The 25,981-nt window shown below is 36.4% G+C and overlaps 1 protein-coding gene across 1 annotated transcript; it reads right to left on the bottom strand.

The window, feature by feature from the left end:
• Positions 1–677: 677 nt before the first annotated feature.
• LOC149735149 (uncharacterized) lies at positions 678–25,601 on the bottom strand. Its single transcript, XM_089880054.1, has 16 exons — positions 24,834–25,601; positions 22,396–23,186; positions 11,149–11,343; positions 10,791–10,918; positions 10,355–10,473; positions 9,651–9,764; positions 7,430–7,512; positions 6,979–7,035; positions 6,557–6,658; positions 5,958–6,089; positions 5,207–5,305; positions 4,837–4,899; positions 4,022–4,162; positions 3,525–3,575; positions 2,788–2,986; positions 678–2,146 (listed from the first exon to the last, which is right to left on the bottom strand). The coding sequence occupies exons 2-16, from the start codon at positions 23,104–23,106 to the stop codon at positions 1,803–1,805; spliced, it is 2,538 nt and encodes an 845-aa protein (XP_089736180.1). The 5' UTR covers positions 23,107–23,186; positions 24,834–25,601; the 3' UTR covers positions 678–1,802.
• Between the last annotated feature and the right edge of the window lie 380 nt (positions 25,602–25,981).

The raw sequence follows: 25,981 nt of genomic DNA, 5'->3' as shown, positions 1-25,981 counted from the left end.
TTCCCACCCACGAGGATATAAATGACAAAACCAACCAAAAGTCATGTCTGCTTATCCACACACTGCAATAGCTTCAGCAACTCAACTGTGAGCATGGGAGTGGCAACCATGGATAATTCACTCAAGTTCCCACCCGCGAGGATATAAAAGACAAAACCAACCAAAAGTCATGTCTGTTTATCCACACACTGCAACAGTTTCAGCAACTCAACTGTGGGCATGAGAGTGGCAACCATGGATAAGTCACTTAAGTACACAAGAAGTTTATACAAAGTTAAAACAAATTAATTTAATCTGAACAACACTTTGTATGACTCGACACTTACAATAATGACATCATAATCAAACACACATTTCAACCATGAGTTTCATTTATGATATCATAACACAATGACCAGCATCGGTGGTTAGGTGCTTGCATCGTAACTGAAAAGTTACCGGATACGATGCTCAATACTGCTAACATTGTGGGGAATGTATCCTTCGGACACTTACCAATAATTGCTTCAACCCAGTAGTCACTAATGGGTTGTCCAAACAGTCAGCCATACAGAAAAACAGTCACTTACAAAGTTCGGGCACGAGGTGTATAAACAGAACACCTGTGTTATAACGACTGTAGGTTTCCCTGTACGCAAGGATAAATACCCAACTCCTATTCAATCAACACAAATGACTAAGTTTCTACGGAAAATTTCATGTTATTGTTTGTCAGCAGATAAAGGGACAGCGGATTTGTACATTACAAAAAGCACATTACAACATGGGGAGTTCCCCCAAACCGTGAAAGGTTATCCAACCCTTGAACAGTAACTGTAAAAATAAGCACGTGTGAAAAAATACATTAAAAATGTTTAAAACTAATTATAAATGATAAGATGGGATAAAAGTTCATGCAATTATTTATGGTGGGGGTTTCCCCTAACTAGGGATCAAGTAGTGTGAGGTAACAATGCTTAATCTCCTGTAAACAATTCATGATTATGATGTAACAATTGATCAGTTATTCAATTCATTATGAACTTAAAATATTAAGACAATAAAAATAATTCACACAACAGTTGCTGTTATACACGATAAATGACATCACAATAACATTTGTTAGGACACAATTAAAGAACTATGATTCAACAATGGTGTCTATTTAAAAACAAACGCGAAACTGTGATTGGCCGGCTTTTAAAAAATGACTATGACGTCATAAAAGCCACTGTGATAAAATACAAGGAGCACCAAGAAGTGAAACGTTAATATTTGCTGATTCGTACCAGTGGGGAGTTTCCCCTAAACCGAGAAAGGTAAAGATGTCGCGCATGTCGCCATCAAGTGTCTAGAGCACCGTGGGATTTTCTAACTTGGTTCTACTGAATGACATCACTGATGACATCATCATGACATCACTGGAGCACAAAAGGAACAGAGATGAAACTTTAGAACAACATTAAACATTATGCTGAACTTTGGATGGCCGCCATAATCTCACGATAATGACGTCATAATCGTTATGACGACGTCATAATCGTGAAGATGTTGTCTTAATCACACAATCATGACATCACAATCAGATAATAATGACATCATATTTACACAATTATGACATCACATTCACATGATTATGACATCATAACCACACGATTATGACATACAGTGTTCAGGGTTGTAACCACCGTTGGCGCAGAAGTGCGTGTGTTACACCTTCCCCCCCAACACCTTACACGACGTAGTAATACTTTGCGACATATGAAATGGTATTTCTATTTAAAACAGCTTGAATTAAGCCTCGGAACATAGACATCATATATTCACAACCGGTAATCAGATATTGTACCGACTGACGACTGAGGTCGCATTGTATGGTGGGTGAAATGCTGGGGCGTCCCAGTTGACCCCATAACGATCCCCGTTTGCCCCCGCATGGGGTAACCCATCCCCCCATCCATTCCTAGGTATATCTGGGGTACATTGTCGTTTGTTTGGGTCATATAGTGTTGATATTGTTGTTGTTGTTGTTGTTGTTGTTGTTGTAGCATTTGGGGCTGTTGTTGTTGTTGCTGCATGTTGTAGTTATATCCATTGTTTTCGGGTTCCATTGATGATGTCATAGTGGTATCCATTCCGCTTTCCATGTCAACGTTTGTCGTGTAAGCTGTTGGTATTGTTGGGTTAATACGGGGTAGATTTTAACAGAAAATACTTGAGTTTGTATTCTATATGGGTGAGGTCCTACAGTGGGGCATGCCATGGGGCCTGGGGTTTAGACCAGAGTTGGTTCATTACCCCAACATTGTATATGCACATTCTATTCTATATGGGTGAGGTCCTACAGTGAGGCATGCCATGGGACCTGGGATTTAGGTCAGAGTTGGCCCACTACCCCAACATTGTATATGCACATTCTATTCTATATGGGTGAGGTTCTACAGTGAGGCATGCCATGGGACCTGGGATTTAGGACAGAGTTGTTCCCTTACCCCAACATTGTATATGCACATTCTATTCTATATGGGTGAGGTCCTACAGTGAGGCATGCCATGGGACCTGGGATTTAGGTCAGAGTTGGCCCACTACCCCAACATTGTATATGCACATTCTATTCTATATGGGTGAGGTTCTACAGTGAGGCATGCCATGGGACCTGGGATTTAGGACAGAGTTGTTCCCTTACCCCAACATTGTATATGCACATTCTATTCTATATGGGTGAGGTTCTACAGTGAGGCACGCCATGGGGCCTGGGATTTAGACCGGAGAATAACATATTCTTAATATCCCATTCACCACATTTACCAGGAATCTCCTGTGGACAATATGAGTTGAAATCCATATAACCATCGGAGCTTGGTGGTCCAATGTCTTGCAACATCTGGTCAAGGTCGATCACCCCAGAGTCGAATATATCATGTTGATCCAAGTTGATGTCGGACGGAAACTTCTCTTTTCCCATCAAGTTGAGGTTGCTCCGGGGCTCCTCTTGTGGCTGGTTCTCCTGGAGATTAGGGGAGTTAAAATATACTTGTGTGTTAACTGTTCTATTCTATATGGGGAAGGTCGTATAGCAAGTTAAATGTTGTTGTGTGGGTTTATTTAATAGTGAGCATAGAGTGTTGTATATATAAGTATCAGGTGTGAGGGGAAATGTTTTATTGTATATAGGTGGTCACGCCATTAGACCTGGGATTTAGGCCAAAGTTTCATACACCTCGTGCTCGCTTACGAGTTTCCATGTATGTAACTTATTTATCCACGCATGGTGGGCAACAACAGTTGTTATAACACGGGTGTTCTGTTTCATACACCTCGTGCCCGCTTACGAGTTACCACGTATGTAATTTTGTGGGTGATTGTTTTTCAGTATGACTAAGTGTCTTGCTCCTGTAAAGTAGCTTCTTAAGGACAAATAAACCCACAATGGTAACAGCATCAAGCCTTGAACCGAAAACCTCTTGGCTACCAACAAGGGCGCTAACCACTGAACCACTGTACCAGCAATGGTTAATAAGCATTAAACAACAACAAGTACTCACCAGTGATAGTTGCTGCTGCATGTTGTAGTTAACCCCACTATCTTGTGACCTCTATAATATAAAGCTTGGATTAAATATTGTACAGAAACTACAAGATTACTTTACTTCTGCTACCTTCATAATGTTGTTATAGGTAATTAGTAAAACACCAAAAATCTAGTCCAACGAAATACAATCTATTGATGTGTTTGAAATTATTTCATTATAGGTCAAATATATATTCTTTAACAATCTGTTACTCCTGCTACCAGGCATAATGCAAAACATTAAGCGTTACTAAACGGCTAGACTGTTGGAATAAAACAATTTTTAGTCGAAGAGCCAAAAAGTCTACATTAAACTGTACAATAGACATATATAACCAAACAAAAATGCCATAGATCCCTTTCAAGCTTATAACATGCACCAACACCATAAACATTAACTGTAATAAAAGAAAACATTAAAGAAAACTTTTATTTTCAAACATTTTTCTTCAAAAATATAAAATCTCCCACCTGATTTGTGATTGGTTGAATTTGTTGCTGTTGACATTTCCCTGTCATCTCATTGGACGATCTTTGTCCAAGTAATTCGTACAATGTCTTGTTCTGGTTCGCCATCGATGACAACGCATTGGAAGCATCACCCAGCATCACCTTTTACACAGAGAATTTTTCAAATTGTGGTTATGATGTCATAATCATGAAAGATTATGATGTCATTTTTGAGATTATGATAAAATTTAGTTAACAGAAAATAACATATATATAAATATTAAATTAATTTTGATCATTTTTTCTACAATGTAGTTTTAACACACTAGAACTGCTCTCTAAATTAGAATACAATATTCAAATCACATTTTAAAATGGAAAATATTTAAAACTTGGTCAAAAAAATGACAAGTCTAACTTAATTTGTAATACAATATTGAAAGTTGTTGGTTCGTACAGGTGGTAAAACTCTTAAAGAAGTAACTCTATTAACAAAATATAAGGTTTTAAATATATATTTACGTAATCGTTTTTATGTATGGCTGGTAAAATAAACCCATTAGTGACGCTGGAATTTTGCAAAACAATGTACAATAGTGAATGCACCACAGTGGCGCAGCCAGAAAAAAAGGGAAGTCAAAAAATTCAAAAAAAATTTTCAAAAATGTTTTTTTTAAATTTTTTTTCCCAATTATTATTATTTTTTTTTGGTTTAAAAGGGGGGGGGGGGGGAGTCGCGACACCCTAAACTCCCCCTGGCTGCGCCACTGTCTGCATACCCGTTGCCATAATCACAAGTTAGTCTTATAACATTAATAGTTATTATATATCTATACCTGTTGCTGTTGTGAGTTTTGTTGTTGTTGTTGTTGACCATTGAAACTATAGTGTTGGTTTTGCTGTGAATGGGATATCTTTATTAATATTTTGTGATGATGGTGTATTCGATTCATCATTACCCCAACACCCAGGGTGCTACCATCTATACTCCACTGAGCTTTGGGACCCAGGCATACATACACACATACAACAACCCATTCATATCATATAGAACACCACACCCCCTTGTTTATGAACACTTTATTGTATAAGGGTGATACAGGCACAAGTCCTGAGATGTAGGCCCACGCCCCTACGCCACAATATCCCCACACAGTACACACACATATCATACTACACAGCCCTACGGCCACTATACAAACCCACCATAGGCTGATAAACATTCTGCGGCGACGTGGACAAAGATTGAGCATCGCGCGCAAAGTTTGTGAACAAGATCGGTTCCGTCATCAAGTTTTCCCCACTCTGTGTAATGAAGGGTTTGTTAAGGAAGAATGTGGTTTATTCGGTAAATAATGTTTCAATTATATTCTATTTTATATAGCTGAACCCCTATTAGAGGGCTTATGATTTAGGCCAGAGTTGTCCCATTACCCCAACACCCACGGATTTAGGCCAGAGTTGGCCCATTACCCCAACATTGTATATGCACATTCTATTCTATATGGGTGAGGTCCTACAGTGAGACACGCCATGGAACCTGGGATTTAGGCCAGAGTTGGCCCATTACCCCAACATTGTATATGCACATTCTATTCTATATGGGTGAGGTCCTACAGTGAGGCATGCCATGGGACCTGGGATTTAGGCCAGAGTTGTCCCATTACCCCAACACCCAGGGGTTTAGGCCAGAGTTGTCCCATTACCCCAACACCCAGGGATTTAGGCCAGAGTTGGCCCATTACCCCAACACCCTTATACATATAATGTAAGTTATCTGTTCCCCCAGGTGTAATTTTGTAATATAAGCTTCATTTTGCTAAAACAGGGTTAACTTTTATTGGGATATTTAAAAACAAGTTGCATATACCAATTGACTTGAAAATAACAAACAAATCAAATACTCATAGTAGAAATATGATCTCTATATATAGTTATATATGATTTCTATACTCACAGGTTGTCTGTTCATATTATACTTGGGTTGAGGTTGTAGCCTTGGCATGGTGTTTGCACGTTGTCGCGCTACTGGTGGGAGCATGTCACTCGCTTGTGGTAACGGACGGCTCTTGGCTGTTATTACTGGGCTCTGTATGGAGGGGGTGGTGGGTTATGTATTGGGTTTATTGGCCACGTTTTTATAGATTCAGTTTTATATGGGTGAGGCCCTACAGTGAGGCATGCCATGGAATCTGGGAGTTAGGCAACGACAGTCGTTATAACATGGGTGTTTTGTTTCATACCCCTCGTGCCCGCTTACAAGTTACCACTTATGTAACTTATTTATCTCGCATGGCAGGGCCACGACAGTCGTTATAACATAGATGTTCTGTTTCATACACCTCATGCTTGCTTATAAACATGTAACTTTGTGGTTTTTTGTATGGCTGACAACTTAGACAAACAATTACTTTAGTGACCATTGAGTTGAAGCAATTGCTGTTAAGTATCTTTCCCAAGGACACATGCGTCCACAATGGTAGCAGTGATGCACATTAACACATATTGCGCAACATACATGGTGGCCGCATACACCTCATGCTTGGGGTCAATTACCTTAGCATTAGTGGTTATTCCCTGTTGTAGCAATGAAGCAAGGTTGGGACTTGACACAATAACACGACTTTGGTTGGTCCCATTCTTGCTGCTCAACTGTTGCTAGAATACATGATTGGGAATTACTTTGGAAGATTTTTTAAGAGGCATTAACCCCAAAAATGGACAGCGATTTTAAATAACGACAGTAAGCACAATTTATCCCTTTTTACCCTGAATAACTCTTCTATATTGGTTAGGTTCTATAGCAAAATTTGCCAGCTACCGAGCCAGACCTGGGCCAAAACCCAGGGTGCTACAACTGTTTAGTAATGATTTGGACAAAAGTTTTGGCTACTTTAAGCTACATTTAATACATATAACCACAATAACTAGGCATATATTCCCCTTTAACATTAGGTTTAATAAACACAGCATCTTACTTGGGTAGGACTGATAATATTCTTCATCTGAGGGAACATTGGTGATTGGTAAGAATCCTGTGTTAAGGTTTTATTAGATATACATATAGTGTTACATGAATAATATAAGGGTGTGCACACCATACGTGCTGACTTAATACATTCATGCTGGCTTTCGATTTTGAATACTTTCGTGTTTGTTTTTCGGGGGTGTTGTGTTTCATACACCTCGTGCTGCAAATGTAACTTTGTGGGTGATTGTTTTTCTATATGGCTGACAATTTAAACAACCCATTAGTGACCACTGGGTTGGAGCAATTGCCGTTAAGTGTTTTGCCCAATGACACATATGCCCACAATGGTAGCAGCATTGAGCCTTGAATCCTGTATCTTTTAGTTACAAGGCAAGCACCCATATGTTATACCAATGACCACAGATACTCGATATTGAATTTCAAAACATATGTTTTACCTGGTTTGCTGTTGGGTTAATATAAATGTTGGGGTTGTTACGTTCACTTGTTTGTGGGGAAGGTGGGTTCATTACTTCCATACCTAAACATGGGTATGTGTGAATTTAAAACAAAATTAAACATAAGTATTACCTTTACTGTACTAGAAAACCTATGTTATTACGTTTAATTGGTTTGTTATTACCAATTAACGTGGTACGATGTGTAGCCCACATTATCATATATAAAAAGTTTATGTTTCAAAAATGTTTCTTATATGTTTCTTTTCTGTTTCTTATAATTATAAAACATACATAACTACCTGCCTTGGAATTACTATTATGAAACTCTGGGATACAAAATAAATATCATATTTAACTTTTATATACATTTTCATATAAGCCCACTTTTTCATATATAAGCCCACTTTATCATATATAAGCCCACTTTATCATATATAAGCCCAATTTTTCATATATAAGCCCACATTTTCACATATAAGCCCACTTTATCATATATAAGCCCACTTTTTAATATATAAGCCCACTTTATCACATATAAGCCCACTTTTTAATATATAAGCCCACTTTATCACATATAAGCCCACTTTTTCATATATATAAGCCCACTTTTTCATATATAAGCCCACTTTTTCATATATAAGCCCACTTTATCATATATACGCCCACTTTTTCATATATAAGCCCACTTTTTCATATATAAGCACACTTTATTATATATAAGCCCACTTTTTCATATATAAGCCCACTTTATCATATATAAGCCCACTTTATCATATATAAGCCCAATTTTTCATATATAAGCCCACATTTTCACATATAAGCCCACTTTATCATATATACGCCCACTTTTTCATATATAAGCCCACTTTTTCATATATAAGCACACTTTATTATATATAAGCCCACTTTTTCATATATAAGCCCACTTTATCATATATAAGCCCACTTTATCATATATGAGCCCACTATATTTATTATATATAAGCCCACTTTTTCATATATAAGCCGACTTTTTCATATATAAGCCCACTTTTTCATATATAAGCCCACATTTTCATATATAAGCCCACTTTTTCACATATAAGCCCACTTTATCATATATAAGCCCACTTTATCATATATAAGCCCACATTTTCATATATAAGCCCACATTTTCACATATAAGCCCACTTTATCATATATAAGCCCACTTTTTAATATATAAGCCCACTTTATCACATATAAGCCCACTTTTTCATATATAAGCCCACTTTTTCATATATAAGCCCACTTTTTCATATATAAGCCCACTTTTTCATATATAATAAGCCTATGTCATAGAAACATGGGTTGATTTCAAGCAATATGCTTAAGTTCTTTTAATTGATGCGATATTACCAATTAACATGTTATAGTGGGGTGGGGGAAGATGGGACACCTTTAGCACATAATATCTAAATATCCTGATCGTGTTTTAAACAATTAACAACGATCTAAGGGAGCCGTGAAGGCATAGTTTTATAATTCTTTGAATTTTCTTACTTTACTACCAAATTGGGTGGGAAAACAGCATGAACAGGTGTCCCATCTTCCCCCACCCTACTATACTATATGTTCCCAAATTATTCACAGGGTATGCGTGGGTTGTAGACTAAAATATTAAGTTAAGTTATTAGCAAACCAGATTTTTAATAGGGCATTATAATCTATTCCAGTCCAGGGCAAACATACTTAAATACCAATGTAAGATGTTTATGTCTAGGTATTGGGTTTATAAGATAGCAAAATGTAAAAAATGAAATTCGGCAATAGGGCTATAGATATAGCACCAATATGCTAACTTCAGCCTAAAACCACAAGTAATTTTGGCATTATACTGTTCCTTATAAAATAAAACATACATAACTACATGAACAAAATGAATTTTTAATATATACCCCTGTGATACAAAATAAATATCATGTTCAACCTTTATGTCAACAAACTAAGATATATAATATCTCAAAACCCTTAAAATTACATTTACGAAATACCAGGCCTGGCACTTATGATTCACTTTAATATAAACAAAACTAAGAAATATAATATTTAATTTTATACATTTATATTTAATTTATAAATTTTAAATTTTAAAATTACATTCAAGAAATGCCATGTCTTGGCGATAAAATAAAGAAACCCAAACCTTGTTTTAACAATGCGATCGTATGGTTTATAATGGAGTTAATATTGATCTAACCTGCTATGCTATCAAGTAAGTCATTCTGCAGAACGCTCCCAGGACTGTTTAAGTCGATTCCATCAACCAAGGAGAAAGAATCACTTCGAGGTCCGAATAGATCGCTAATGGAAGCTGTGGGAAAGTGGGGTGAATATTATTCACACTTGATGCTAACTACTGTGTTATATCAGGGTTATACATGTAAAACACATTCTGGCAATTGTTGGTATATGTTGTTGCTGCCAGGTGTATTGTAAGTGTGAAAGAAATCTTCTGGCAATTGTTAGTTTTGTGATCTTAAAAGACGGTATTTCATCTGCCATATGGCGAGACATCATCAAGGTTTGCTGTAAGTGTTTTGTCTAAGGACACATATGTGCACAAGGGCAGCTGTGCCCAGCTTTGAACCCATTACCTCTGGGCTACCATCATGTTTACCTATGTGCCACAGGGTACAGGGCCATATAACATCATAAAAACAACTGCCATAAGATCCTTTTTACACTTGTAATATAACAGGTTACAGGTATATTGGGACATATGAAATATGCATCTGACATTCTGACAGCAACAACATATATATATACATGTATTACAGCATATAAGGGCATACTGTATATATATGTATATTTTTGAAGGTGGTCCATGGCCCCAACACCAAAGGTGCTGCACCCTTCAATTACCACTCATTCTATAGCATATATATAACATATATATATTACCATTAGTATAAGAAGCAGGGGACAGTGGTGGAGGGCCATCATCTTCAAGATCCTGGGGTAGGAAATGTCTGGGCGAAGTACGGCCACCAATGCTGCTTGCGTTAGAACTTGCGCGAGGCCTGAATGAAAAGGTTTAAACGGTAAAATATTAACAAGGGTGTGCGTCATAAGTGTCTTGCTAATGGACACATATGCTGCAAATATAGGTATCGAGCATGGGGCCTAGTATCCTGATGTTATCATACAAGTGTATAGTTATGATTAGTGATAGTTAGAACCAGGATCCTATGAAACAAATTTAACCAAATACAGTATTCTACAGAAGCCGGGATTTAGGTCAAAGTTGGGTCATTACCCCAACTACGGTCTTATCCATAGTTTCAGCGCCTATGCAAAAATTAGGCCACAAACACCCCACAAATATTAGATTATTTACCTGAAGTCATTAATAAGAGATTTATTGACAGGATGATCAAAATCAGGAGCATCGCCACTGGTGGGACTCCTTGCCCAAGTTGGTGAATCACGTTTCGTTACGGACTTTTGTTTCTTCAATAATTCAGCCTGTGATGTAACAATGGGTTATGTTACGTCACTATTATAAAAATGCTGGTAAATATGTTTGAATAAATTAATAAAAGAATTTCTATGAAATAAAGTTCTTGGATAAAAACAGAGTCGAACTTATGGTTTAAATCTCTAAAACAAACTGCATCAGTTTCAGAAGTGTTAAAAATATTGCATAGGGTCCCCGGGATTTTTTTTAAATTTGGGACCGCTGCTCAAATGTTTACCTTTTGTTTCGCAACAGCCTTGCTTCTTGACCTGTTGTACTTTCCATTAGTTGTTTCCATACTGGTTGCCCTCCTCCTGGGAGATTTCCCTGGTTTAGCGTCATGGTTGATAATCCACCATGAAGATTTCCCCGTGCCCTCGTTTTGGATGCGTTTAAACTTACTATGAAGAGACAGATTGTGTCGGATCGAGTTCTGGAGAAAAAGTATGATATAAGTAAACCTAATATGTTGGTCTATAGATCATATTCTAATAGGGATCATATATTATAACTGTAAAATCTGACCCTGATCCAGTGTTCATACACTAAGGATCTGGTGCTACAAAGACGCAACAGACAAAAAATCAAGTCCAACCAATTCTATATGGCTGACAATTTGGACAACCAATTAGTGACCACTGGATGAGCAATTGTGGTTAGGCGTCTTGCCCTAGAAAGCATGATCTCAAATCCTTAACCTCTGGCTTAGAGACAGGCATGATAACCACTGTGCCTGGTGGTTCCTGGTTTAACATATAACAAGGCTTTGGTCTTCTTTATTTGTAAGACATATATATACACCAAAAATCAAATCCGTAACCTCTGGCCTAGAGGCAGGCATGATAACCACTGTGCCTGGTGGTTCTTAATGAAAACCACATGGTTTACTGGGCCACAAACATATCCTGCTCATGGCCTTGTATTTTTAGAGGCCGATTGCTACAAGTGGTAAATATAATAAAAGATGTAAATATGTTTGAAAAATGTAGGTTATCTTATTAATGGGGTAGGGGCCACGGGTGTTGAGTGTCTCTAAAAGGGACCACGAACCATGAATGGTTGAAAAATATGTGTAACCATAAAATAAAACATAACATTACAGTAAACCGTATGGGCGTATGTAACATGAAAAAACAGTTACAACATATTTTATTTCATTTATTGGGTTAATGGGCAACTCTGGCCTAAATTCCAGGTCCCATTGCAAGCCACGCTGTAGGACCTCACCCATATAGAATATAATACAAAAGAACTGAGTTTTCAACAGTATAGGTTAAAATTAAATTAATTATCAACAATATGGCTGAGTTACCACACACTAAGTCATATGTGTGTGTTAAAATGAGGCTAACACTCAGGAATTCCCATCAAACCATTCTGATTGGTCAACACAAAGGGGGCGTGGCACAACAATGAGTCAAATTAAAAACACAGTCTAACTGTCAAACATATAACACCTAACATGGGTATGCAGGGTATGCATGTATTGAAATGGTTAATCTAAGTACACATAGTAACAGGTTAATTGGTAATATCGCATCAATTAAAAGATAATACATTGTCAAAGGTGTAATACCTTTAGTATATGGCCTAAAAAGCACCCTGGTTTCCATAATATTAGCAACATATACTGTATCTGTATGGTGTATATAACTGACACTCCGACAGTGAGCATGAGGTGCATTATCCAACCACTATGTGGCAGTAGACACCTCTACTTAAGTTGCTAGGCGACCCATGACAACTATGTTTGACAAACAAAAGTGATTGTTTGTAAACAAAGGACCAAACCACGTGGTGTAATAACAAACGTGTATGACGTTATAAAAACTAATAATTTCAATTATAACATTATCATAACGAATATTACGAACCGAATAATCTATTCAGGCAAGTCAAAAACGTTCCATTCACGCGTCGAAGCATCATGCCATCAACTATCAACATAGCGCGTACCCTATTGTGACGTCGGCACACGAACAATAGCGTGCTGCACACACTGTGACGTCACACGGGTTCGAACGGTAAAGAAGTCACTGAAGCGTGTAACGCGAAAATCGCGACGTTTTAAGAAGATTCTCGAATACGAAAACCATCGGCCAAGTTCGGCAATTCGTTATGAACAATGCAAATATTGGTAACTTGTAAGCGGCCACTGTCGTTTCTAACATTACAAGATAAATACGTTACGTTCATTCTTTTATACTTAAATTCATATCATATATGTGTTTACATATATATAAACAAGTGGTCACTATAGGGTTGTTCAAATTGTCAGCCACGTAGAAAAACAATCACAGACAAAGTGACATTTAAATACGATAGCGAAGATCAAATTAATTAAAACAATGAAGGAAATGGAATTAGCAGCAAAATGACAGTCGTTAAAACACGCCATGTGTAGACCGTATGGCAAAGAGCAAAAACATTACCCACAAAGTTACATACGTGGTAACTTGTAAGCATGCACGAGGTGTATGAAACAGAACACCTGTGTTGTAACGACTGTTGTTGCTCCGGCATGCGAGGATAAATAGGTGACAATAAATTCTTTCATTCATTTATTAAAACAATAAACGCATTATGTCGTATCAAATATTTACATTATAACTCATCGTGTGTTGCGCACAGCGTCGTTTGTGACGTGGCAAGTCGCATTGTTCTAATATCAAGGTCACTGTGACGTAACAAAGTTAAATATTAACAGAAGCCACAGCGACACGATTCTAGAATAGAACAACGAGTCGACGACGGCGCGATGCCGCGATTGTTATAGTAGGTTGGGGTAAAATGGTCCATGTTTTCATTCTCTTTTATCGTCCCATTAATACGATCGGGAAATACGGGATATTATGTGCTAACGGTACCCATCTTACCCCAACGTAATAAATGACGTGTATTTTTTTTAATGTCAGTTTTAAACAATTGCAATTATATTAATATAACAAAAAGTCAAAATTAATTTAATAAACTGCGCTACAATGCGTATTTGTGACGTCACACTTAACAATGTATGGGAGCAATTATTTCGTCAATAAAAGCAATTATGACGTATGAATAGCGCCGGTGTTAGTTTGGACCGGAAGTTGTAAATTGTTTGCCAAATAAGCGATTAAACGGGTGTTTATATTGGCTATGGAATGATGTGATATTGAATTTAAAACGTTCAATTTTACACGCGCGTTTTAACAAAGTTAAAGATGACATTTTTTTGCAATTTTTTTTAAATAGAAATTTCATTTTAAAACGGTAATTTATTGGGGTGGGGCAAGATGGGCCGTGTTTTCACTCTCATTTATCGTCTCATTTGGTGGTAAACACAAAGTACTATAACGCTCGTTTACGAAATAACGCTTCTCGTAGTTTCGACTGCCATACTAACCCCTAGGGGTGTGGCATTGTCTCCTATTATGAGGTAAACAAGACATCATAATCCTCAATGGGGAGTTCATTATTGGCGAACTTACCGCATTATTACGTCACTACGAAAAACCAAAAATGGTCCTGACTCAAAATACCGTAATATTTTAATTATACCAAAACCTTAAGAAGATAGACGGGTCCATATGCAGGTCATAGCGTAATTACGGCCTAGATCGGCTCCAGTCTTGGTGTATTTGCTACAGGGTATAATTATGAGACCGAACCTCGTTTCTAGACGCACAGAATTAGCCCAGAGGGCCAATTTAAACATTCGCTCGCGTTTAATTGGAAGATTATTCACCGTTTTTAAGGCAAATAGATAAAATTAAATTGACTTCTAGGAAAATTTGGACGCTACATCGGGTTAAATATTACATTGGAATATAAAAGTCGGCAAATATGTGTTTTGCGGAAAAAATATTGTGGTTTCGCGGAAAAAAGCTTAAATAACTTAATTTAAAATTTGGACAAACTATAACGTAGGGCGCGCAAAGAAACCACATATATACTATGCGTTTTGTTTAGGTATGTAACGAATCTTTCAAATTAGACAATAAAATCATAAAAAATGAAAAAAAACTATAAAATTTAATATTTGAAATTAAATAATAAAGACATCATTAATTTTAACCTTGCGTGTGGTATGATATGAGTACGTGAGGACACGATTTCGCGGCATGGGTTTAACAATTGGGTCGCGTTCTACCGCGACGAAAACATCGAACCACGTGCGTGATTCACCGCTCTATGACGTCACAAGCACCAGGAGCTTTGTTTACCGCGTCGATCGCGGTAGAAGCGAAAATTCCGCACGGAAATTACGTCATTCAAGGGAAAACCCCGAAAGTTCATGACCTCAGGGGTGGGACCATGATAGTGACGTCAAAATATGGTTCGTTATGACGTCAACAAAGGTAACCCGACGCGATTTTAAGCTAGAATGAAGTGGAAAACAAATGACCAAAACAGTTTGAGAATATGAATATTGTTACGTCATACAACCTTTGTATGACGTAATTAAGAAACATTTTTGCTAATTCTTTTTAATTTAATGTTTTAATAAATTTGATCTTAGGTCTTATTTTTAGAAGATATAAATAACTTATATTATCTGTATTAAGAATATCCAAATATCCAGTAGCGGATTTTCACAAGATGATAAAAGGTGTTTTGTTACCCAGTATTGAATGTACAAATCAAATATTGTTGCCTGGGTTTATTTAAGGTTAAATACCCTGCTATGCTGCCTGGAGTGATTTTCTCCTATACTTGTTTACGTCACAATCCCTACGTATGGAGCCTGTGACCGCATAATGGTCATTGTTATGCGTAGTTGGCCAATGGGAAAACTAGACTTAAGGTCAGGCGGAAACAATTGTCTACAGACGTAATGCTTGAGTGGTTTTGTCATGTGATTGTAGTGAAAATAACTAGTGCAGATACTTGTGGTTTCTTACTAGTTACTGGTAGTTTTCTACTCTATATTTTACAGCAAGGCACACCATGGGACCTGGGATTTAGGTCAGGGTTGGCGTATTACTTTACTTACCCCAACTTTATTTTATAAAAGATTAATAACCCATATAGTAAATTGTAAAAACACCAAATTCCTACACCATGTCATGCAAAGCACACATTGTCCTAAGTTTTAGCTAAATACAAAAACTTAGTAGGTTTTACTACAACTTTTTTGCCTCACAAAATTGAAAAAACAGAACAATGCACTTAGATACAATTTGCTACTTTTTGTGGTAGTGTGTTTTCATGTGAAAACCTACAAGGAACATTGCGAACACACCTTATGCTTACAGCTGTACAGCACATACATGTTACATGTCTCAAGTGTCAATACATATAATTAGTGGGTTCACAAATCAGTGTAAAACATATTCTAGCTTTCGTAGCCGGGTAAATTTTACAATTTCTCCTTTTACATCTATGTAATCAAACCCATAAACCCAAAATATTTGAAAAATTTGAAAAAAAATTTGAAAAAAAAGTTGTGTGGACAGCAGGGCAAGTCTGCTATAATTTATGCCTAATGTAAATTTAGGATTAATATATTAAATAATAAATCTTGGTTTTAGCATGATTTATAAGGATGTTAACGGTTTACAGACAAAACTATATATAACGTGCAAGTTGGTGTTTTGTGTACAATGTATGAAAAAGATACTGCAATAGTACAATAAATTATATTTTTGCTAATTAATTTTTTTTAATGTTGCTTAAATTATAGAGTGAAATTTACACCCAACAGTGAACACCCTGTACTTTAAACATGGGGTGGAATTCACACCCAACACTCTGTACTTTAAACATGGGGTGGAATTTACACCCAACACCCTGTACTTTAAACATGGGGTGGAATTCACACCCAACACCCTGTACTTTAAACATGGGGTGGAATTTACACCCAACACCCTGTGCTTTAAACATGGGGTGGAATTTACACCCAACACCCTGTACTTTAAACATGGGGTGGAATTCACACCCAACACCCTGTACTTTAAACATGGGGTGAAATTAGTACCCACTGTCTTTCTAAATGCTAGAACAACAACAATTAGACAAGCTTTGTGGTTTAGGAGCAGGAAAAATAAATTCAATTTTGTTCCAAGAACCAATTCAAATTGCAGAATGCGGTTTCTTGTGTTGGTGACACAATCTTTTGTAGTGGTACCAAAACCGAAACAACCCCGTAGAGCCCCGTACTGTATTGATTAGAAAAATATTTACTGTGTTTAAGACAATACAAAGGGAAATAATGGTATTTTCAGCATTGTTAATGAACATAGTTTGAAACATCTTCTCAACGTGAGTTTAGTATCCAATATCTGGGCTCTAATTTTACATAACACGTCGTATAACCTCTTCTATAATCTAGTCTTCTTCAGCATTGATAATCAACATAGTTTGAAACATCATTAGATAGTTTAATACTAATATAATATTAAACAATTCTTAAAGGGCCTAAACACACCCCACGTCACTTTTATTTTTTATGGTAAATTCATAAAGCGACCGTTTTATTGATTCCAAAAATACTTTGCTTATTAAAATTGGTCCAGTATAGGCGGAGATATTCGTCCTCAAACAGTGATCTCTAGCGCTATCTTTTTTTTACTACGAGCTCCGTGATTGTGACGTAGGAACGTACTAGTCACGTGACTGATTCATTCGTAAAAGCGAAACCTGCGTTTTTTTTTGTGCTTTTTTGCGTTTTTTTTGTTCTCTCGTTTTTCGCTGAAAACACTGCCTCTCGCCTTTCTGAATGAGAGCGGCCACGCTTCAACAATTTTGTGACGTGTTTGTCACGTGGGTAGTACACTTCTCAATTTTTTTCGCCACGCAACTTTCAAATCAGTTTTTTGAATTTCACGGTGTTTAAGCTGGAATATCTTTGGTTATACAGAACCGATTAAAACAAGTAAGGTGTCGTTGGAATTAGAAAAACACACTCTATCGATTAAAGCGAAGTACATTTGGGGTGTGTTTAGGCCCTTTAACACAAAATGCCCCATTTAACACATATAATCCATTTAAATGATAAAATATTTTGTTTAAATCATTTGCAAAACATTAGCAGATAAAATTAACTGCTTTATTTTGTGATAATTAGATTTTTTAAAAACATCTACTCAGCGTTAGTAATTTAAATTTACCATCCGCAGTTATATTTCGTTCTAATTAGACTCCATAACCATAAACCACAGCATTTCTACAGCATTTCTGCAAGCTAGTTTACTATTGCTCTGAATATTTATCTATAACTGTTTCGCATGTGTAGCAATTGTGACGTTATCTCATACAATCGAATATCAAAAATTTAACTGCGGTCGTCTTTTTAACCATTTTTGCTACACACGGTGAGTAGATTTAACTCGATTATGACTTAATGATGTTTACTGAGATAAAGTTGGGTAGTATCACAAAAAATAACAAAGAACAAGGAACGTAATTCTAACGTGTTTTTTACATCCACGATGTAGCTAATAACGGACGCGTCAATGGACATTATGACGCAATTGACCGCATATAAATTGTTGTTACGTCGGAAAATAAGCTTCGCTGTCGTAACCCAATAACATGACAGCGTACGTGGTAATTTAAAAATTTAAATAAGTTTTTACAACGGGGGGGTTTTACAGTAAAAAGGGGGGGTTGTAGCAAAAATTTTTTTGCGCCTTCGGCGCAAGTCAGAACCCCCCCCTTTCAACTCGTCTATTTGCGCCAGTGGTGGCTGGTGTGTTGCAATGTCTCATGTGATAATGCATAGCATAACATAATACCCCAGATACCAAGGGAAAATGACACCAAGACAATTCCTGCTTGCAACATAATTTGCAAGCACATGCATTGAACAATACAGCATACATATAGAACATAAGCGGGGGTGAGGCTTCACATATTTTGAACCTTTTAGTTAAATCTAGGGTGACATTGTCAAAATGTTCTAGTGTGCTAGAATATTCCAATTCTAGTGTGGTAGAACAAAAGAAAAACAGCCACATTTTCCTTGCATATGGGGTTTTAGGGCTGATAACTAAAATGACTGTTTTAACAAAGATTTTCCCCCAACACAATATAAATTAAACCAATCTATTCACTATAAATACACCCCCTTTGTGAACATTATTATGCCTATTATAGTACAGGGGCATGCAGGGGCTTGACAAGATAAGGCAGCTTATAAATTATTCATACCATTCATGATAGGCATAAATCTGATCCAAGATATCAGTGCTGCCTGCAGAAATTCCTAGTGTTGCCAGCTAAATTTATAAGCTATTTAAAATATGTATGGACACTAAATTTTGCTAAAAATTATATTTATAATCAGTCATAATTAAACATATTTTTCCAATGCCATATTTTTCATAATTACTCTACGAATATATATATATTTATATAAACTTTTTAGTTGGCGATTCATGTTATAATTTTAATCTTTTTTTTAGTTAAACTATATTTAAAAACATTTATTATATATATATATATATATATATGTTTCAAATCAAGGCACAGAATGTTTTAGATTATTTTACTCAGCCAAAACTAATGCAAGTCATTATGTTTAATATTAACTAACTAAAACAATTATTTTTCTTTTAACTTTTCTTTCTTAAAGAAGAAAAATAACTGGCAACACTGTACGTGTAAATAGCTGGCAACACTGGCTTAACACTTAAGCAAGTTTAATGGTTTGAACCCACTTTACATTGAGGCTTAATGCTATAAATCATCAACTGTCAATCAAATACAAATAGGGGATTACCCATGTGATGTCATACTGTGCAAAAGAGGAATTTAGTTTTAGTTCAACAGATTGAAGCATTTCATAAAGAATTTACATATTTTAAAGACATAGTAACCAAGTATAAGTCATAAAATAAACAAAAATTGGGCTAAGTATTACTTAAGAGAATAGAACGACATAAATAAGTCCAAAACCATAGATTAATTAATTAAAAGTATAAGGATATATAAAATAAGCTAAGGGGATTAATTAGTATAAGTTAGAACAAACAGACATGAAATAAATGCTAAAAAAAGGCAGAAATGTTGGTTAATTCCATTAAAACAGACTTGGAAAAAGAGAAATGAGGTACACAGCTCAAATCCTGGGCAAAACATGAATAAAATACAATAGATGTCTCATAACATTGTAACAGCTTTGAATAGTTTCATCCATAGCATGTTGGGCATAGGTATGCGTTATATTGGTCACATTATAATTATAAGATTGACAGGCACTACATTTACACCGATGCTATTAAAAGCTGTTGCAGTATTGCCTTGGGCTTTAAGATACATCAAGGCTATGCTAGTAGTGTGTGAATGTAATTGTGTGATATGGAGTCTATACAGTTGTTGTGATCACACATGTATAGTTGTAATATAAATACTGTGTGTTTCTATATAGTAGTGTGGGTTGAGATGGATACTGTTAGCACAAATTATCACATATTTCCAAATCGGGTTTTTAACAATTAACAACTTTTTAGAGTCACAATAGGGCAATACCAATATGAATGGTCCAACTGTGGCCTAAATCCCAGATCGCACGCCACACTATAGGACCTCACCTATATAGAATAGAATGTGCATATACTATGTAGGGGTAATAGGCTAAGCCTGGTCTGAATAGCATTCCACACTATAGGACCTGATTCATATAGAATACCCATACTCGGTTTATTTGAATAAACAAAGACAGCTTTGTGCTTCAAATTTACTGAACCATTGTTCAAATAAACCTATTCTAATGTAAACACCACGTAAGCATATCGACCAATCAGGTTGCACGGCTGCAATCCAGTAATATGACATCACACAACAAACGATGTATTCTAAAACGTCATCGTCTTGACAACCGGAAACACTCTTCTGAGCATTGTTCCGGAAGTTCTCGGCAACCTGGTGCGGTTGCTATGGTTACCAGGTTGCATTCGCGCTTTGCTGTATTATGATGTCATAATAGCAACACAGGAAATGGTCGCAGACGTACAAAGAGCTTCCGGTGTAACAAGACACAGTGTGACTTCATAATACAAACGCATATATTAGTCACAATACGATTTGTTTAATTGTCTATAATTAACAACGCCAACGGATGTAATATTCACACACACCGATAAACAACGGGGCTAGTTTCATATTGCAACATAAGCAACAAATGCATTCCATAAATAAACCGCTGCCAGGCATATTACACTGTTTTGGGAATATTTTAGTTTCATATTGCAATTACTTTAATAAACTGTTGCTTAACATTTAAAGGCGTGCTTAGGCACCAAACCTGGGGTGGTACGGTGGGTCTGCATTACTCACTAAACATTATAACAGAAGACGTGACATGTGTTTCACAGGATCCAGTCTCTTAACTTATACTGCATTGCAATATGTAAACCATAAATATATATATTGTTTTTGTTTGTAAAAGTTTCGCGCCTATTGGTGCAAGGCTGCAAGCAAAACTTTTTCTGGTACTCTAACAGCCACAAAGAATTACATTGGCTAAAAGTAAAAATCCTTACACAAAAAGTATTTCAAGTTATACAACTATAGCCTATGTGCATTTGGTTTAAATTACACCACATGTGGTAACCATTTGAATGATTTTATAATTCCAATTGCTTTAAATACAATTTGTATTAATTGTGGTTAGGTTTACAAAATCTTATCATATTTTAATAAACCACAAATATAACATGATATAGCCTTGAGCTACATACATTTGCATATTACATTGAATATTAACAAGTGTTGATTAAATTTAACAATCACAGCTTTGTAATCCACTGGGCATTTCGAAGAATTTAATTCTAACGACCGCAACAATTGAAATGCTAATTTTAGAAACCAAACAAGATTAAATTTGAACACAAAGCATTGTATGCAAATGTGTTAATATGGGTTTAGTATAAGAAGATTCTGAATGCTTAAACTACCTCAAATGCTGGAGAAAAACCTGCCATGTGGGTCTATAATGGTAACTGACTATTTTAAGAAACGTTTTCTGCTATACCATAAAATAAATGTAGACAATATATATACATTATATTGGGGTATTAATTTATATACAAAATGCAGTGATAAATGCCAACTACCAACTTTTACCCAAAACCAGTATTTCTTAACCTTTCATAGTTTGTGGCCCCTTCAGAGACACTCACCACCCGCAGCCCCCTGCTCCATCAAATAATTTACATTTGTTTTAACTTATTTACGTCTATTGTAGTATTCACCACTTTGCAGGAATCAGTCTTTAAAAAATACAAGGCCATGAGCAGGATATGTTTGTGGCCCAGTAAACCATGTGGTTTTCATTAGGAACCACCAGGCACAGTGGTTATCATGCCTGCCTCTAGGCCAGAGGTTAAGTATTTGATTTTTGGTGTATATATATGTCTTACAAATAAAGAAGACCAAAGCCTTGTTATATGTTAAACCAGGAACCACCAGGCACAGTGGTTATCATGCCTGTCTCTAAGCCAGAGGTTAAGGATTTGGGGGGTGCGGATATATATGTTCTACAAATAAAGAAGAAGTCACATACCTTCCATCCAGCAGATGAGTTGCTATCACCCTTGTCCTTAAAGTAAGGAACATTCTTCACCATCCAGTCATATATCTGTGCGAGGGTCAATCTTTTATCAGGGGAGCTTTCAATGCCTTGTGTGATGAGGTCAGCGTATGACATATTCCCCCAAGCGTTCTTGCGCGATGTAGTTTTAGGCTTCGAAGCCACATTGCTGACCAAAGAAGAATCCACGCTACTGGTGGCGGTGACCGGTGTATGGAGCCCTACACTAAGGGTGGAGGACACCCCTGTTATAACTGGCTTAGTATCAAGTTGGGTGGGAGAGGACATAGTGTTCGGAAAAGGCGCCTGAGGAGACGATAAGTCAGTGAAGGATAGATTAGGACTGGCATTGCTGCTGTTAACCCCACTTTGCTGCCCACTCAGTAAAATACTTGAGAAATCGGTGACAAGGTTAGCAGATGGGGACCCTGCAAGTCCATTGCTAAACTCTGACCCCATTGGTTCTTGTATCTCTTGTTTTATCGACTGCACAAGGCTGGGTTGAGCCAGCGCCTCCATTAGTAAATGTTCTTGAGAAGAAGCTTCTTCAATTGTTGCTTCCAACTTCATTCCAACATCATTGTCTTCGTTCCTTCGGCCCGATGGTCGGTTCATTGGCCAGGTTCCTGACCTTGGCCTTGCTTGAGGCTGGAAATCTGCGTCTATGTTTGTTAAGTCGGACATGTTGTGTAACTACATGCGGATCTAATAACAATTAAAAGACCCAGGAGTTGCGGTTACTATTGTGGTCAAAATACTAGTGCCTGGAAAAGAGAAAACTTAAATTAATATTTTCACTATACTGCCTGCAATAAGAAACAAGCTGAATTATTTTTTTTTGTTCTATATGGGTAAGACTGAGGCCCTATGACAATGCATGCAATGAGAGCTGCGGTTTAAGTTTGACATATTGCGTTTGTGCATCTACATAATTAGGAATCTAACAAATATAATTTACCTTTGCATAACTACTGCCTAAAACCCCTCATTTCTTAGGACACAAAAATTGAAATAAGAATCAACAAAAGCATTCAAAAATTCTATTTTTTACTGTACCAATTAAAAAATGAGCAAAAACACATAGACAGAAAATTGGCTTTTAAAACTGCAAATTTAAAAGACCTAGTCCTACTGCAGAGCATTGCTATAAGACGCAACAAAAGCCTTTTGCATTGCACCTTTAATACTAGATCACACCATGTTAAATCACCCACTAGTCTGAAGTTGCACCACTGATGATATGGTTAAAACGGAAATGCAACAGATCACAATATTGCGTCATTTGCTTCCTGTGGTAATACTGATACAGTGAGTAACCTTTTATTTAACGCCCACAACTGGAAACTATAGTTTCGGTGGATTGCCGCAACTTTACCAAAGAATTCAACGCACACCTCAATGCTCATATCCTTTGTTCTATTTCTGTATGGATGAGGTATTACAGTGTGGCATACCAAGATTTAAAGACCACAGTTGACCCTTTACCACAACATTGTATATGCACATTATATTCTATATGGGTGAGGTCCTACAGTAAGGCATGCCATGGGACCTGGGATTTAGAACAGAGTTGGCCCATTACCCCAACATTGTATATGCACATTCTATCCTATATGGGTGAGGTCCTACAGTGAGGCACGTCATGGGATCTGGGATTTAGACCAGAGTTGGCCCATTACCCCAACATTGTATATGCACATTATATTCTATATGGGTGAGGTCCCACAGTGAGGCACGCCATGGGACCTGGGATTTAGACCAGAGTTGGCCCATTACCCCAACATTGTATATGCACATTCTATTCTATATTGGTGAGGTACTACAGTGAGGCACGCCATGGGATCTGGGATTTAGACCAGAGTTGGCCCATTACCCCAACACCCAAGGTGCTATGCTTACCCTTTAAAGTTTAAAAATAAATTCCCCCTAAAGTTAAGTATCTTTATGAGCTGCCAATATTTTAGATTAATGTCAAAGCTTTTTTACACAAGCATATACAAGACACACATATTACACAAAGCATTCTATTGGCGTGTGGTTTTACAACATTAAGCTTTTTTACACAAGCATATACAAGACACACATATTACACAAAGCATTCTATTGGCGTGTGGTTTTACAACATTACAATACATATTACCCTAACCAGTACAGCTATTAATAAAGTGAAAGTATTACATATGTGTGGTTAAGTGGTATGTATATAGTTTATTGCTATATTGCTCAAACATTGAAGTGTTTGCATTACCCTAACTGTGAGCTTTCATGTAATCGATTACCCATTCAAGCACTTTAATAATGCTACACACCCACACTGATATACAAATGAACAGTGTGCAGAATTTTCTCTTGCTACAGGTCTATGCAGTCATTATGAAACCTAATTTAATGCTTATATTATTATTTGCTACCTGAACAATGTAAGTCTTTGCAACCACAGTAACTTAACTTAATGTTTATATTTGTTGCACAGAGAGATATTCGTGACACAGATTCACGCAATAATGTTTACATTTGCAGCAATTGATTGTTTATGTTATTGTTTTTTTACGTAATCTAATTCTCATGGGTGATTGCAAGATGACACAAGTTATATTTTAAAACTAAATATAAACAAATGCAGACACAGTAGCTCAACTAACCTATACAAGTACCTGTTCAATACTAAATTGCTAAGTCTGCACTTTGCATAACAGGCTAACATACCAAACTTGCAAAATACAGCAAATGCAGACAGACAGTAACACAACAAACTAATCAAAAATGCAAGTTACTTCCCATTTCCAAAGTCACCAAAATGGTCACAAACTCTATACTACACTACAACTAATATATTCTTAAGAACCTTGGCTTAAACCCTAACCCCTAGCCATAACTTAAACTTATTTTTGTTGGTTTTAAATTGTCCAAGACAAAGACATTAGCGAACTTAAAAATAGTTCAATAGTTGCACATGCATTCAAACTATAACTTGTAACAAAACATAGCATCTAGAATCATACGCATATAGTCTGCAAACCTTGACTTGGCGTTTAACCCCCAGGCTTTAACTTCCGCATGTTGTTGAATTTGAATCATAAGAAACCAAATATTCATGGTTTTGGTTTTTAATGCAAGTTGATTAGTTTGCTGTGTTACTTAATAATGTTTGTCTGCATTTGCTGTATGGTTCAAGTTGCAATGTACATGTAACTTTTTTCATGTAATTTTAAAAAGATCATATGTACATCTATATAATTAATACTTATACTGAATACATAGATCTACATGCATAGCAATGATTTTACCCTTGGTTAGAAACTGCAATAATCTCGTTTCAAATCTGCGATTAAATAGACAGATTATAATTTGGAAATAGTTATGAACCGCATTAGCAACTGCCACAGACTAAACAAAATGACAAAGACTGGCAAAACAGGTTCATAATACACTGGAACATATTTTCTGTACAAGATAATTGATTCTGCAATAACTATCTCTCCTCACAGCAATGAAAAGACCACAAATTTTATTAAAATGAAAATTATTACCATTTTTTTCCCTTTACTTTTTATATTTA

Source organism: Ciona robusta, chromosome 6 (assembly GCF_009617815.1).
Source record: "Ciona robusta chromosome 6, ASM961781v2".
NCBI lineage: Eukaryota > Metazoa > Chordata > Ascidiacea > Phlebobranchia > Cionidae > Ciona > Ciona robusta.
The sequence above is the reverse complement of the archived record's forward strand: the minus strand, read 5'-3'. Positions and strand labels throughout refer to the sequence as shown.

Coding starts and splice junctions, on each gene's coding strand:
- LOC149735149 (XM_089880054.1), bottom strand. CDS start 23,106: ATGTCCGACTTAACAAACATAGACGCAGATTTCCAGCCTCAAGCAAGG. Junction 7,036..7,429: donor TTAACCCAACAGCAAACCAG/GTAAAACATATG, acceptor ACCTTAACACAG/GATTCTTACCAATCACCAAT. Junction 3,576..4,021: donor TTCAACCAATCACAAATCAG/GTGGGAGATTTT, acceptor TTTATATTATAG/AGGTCACAAGATAGTGGGGT.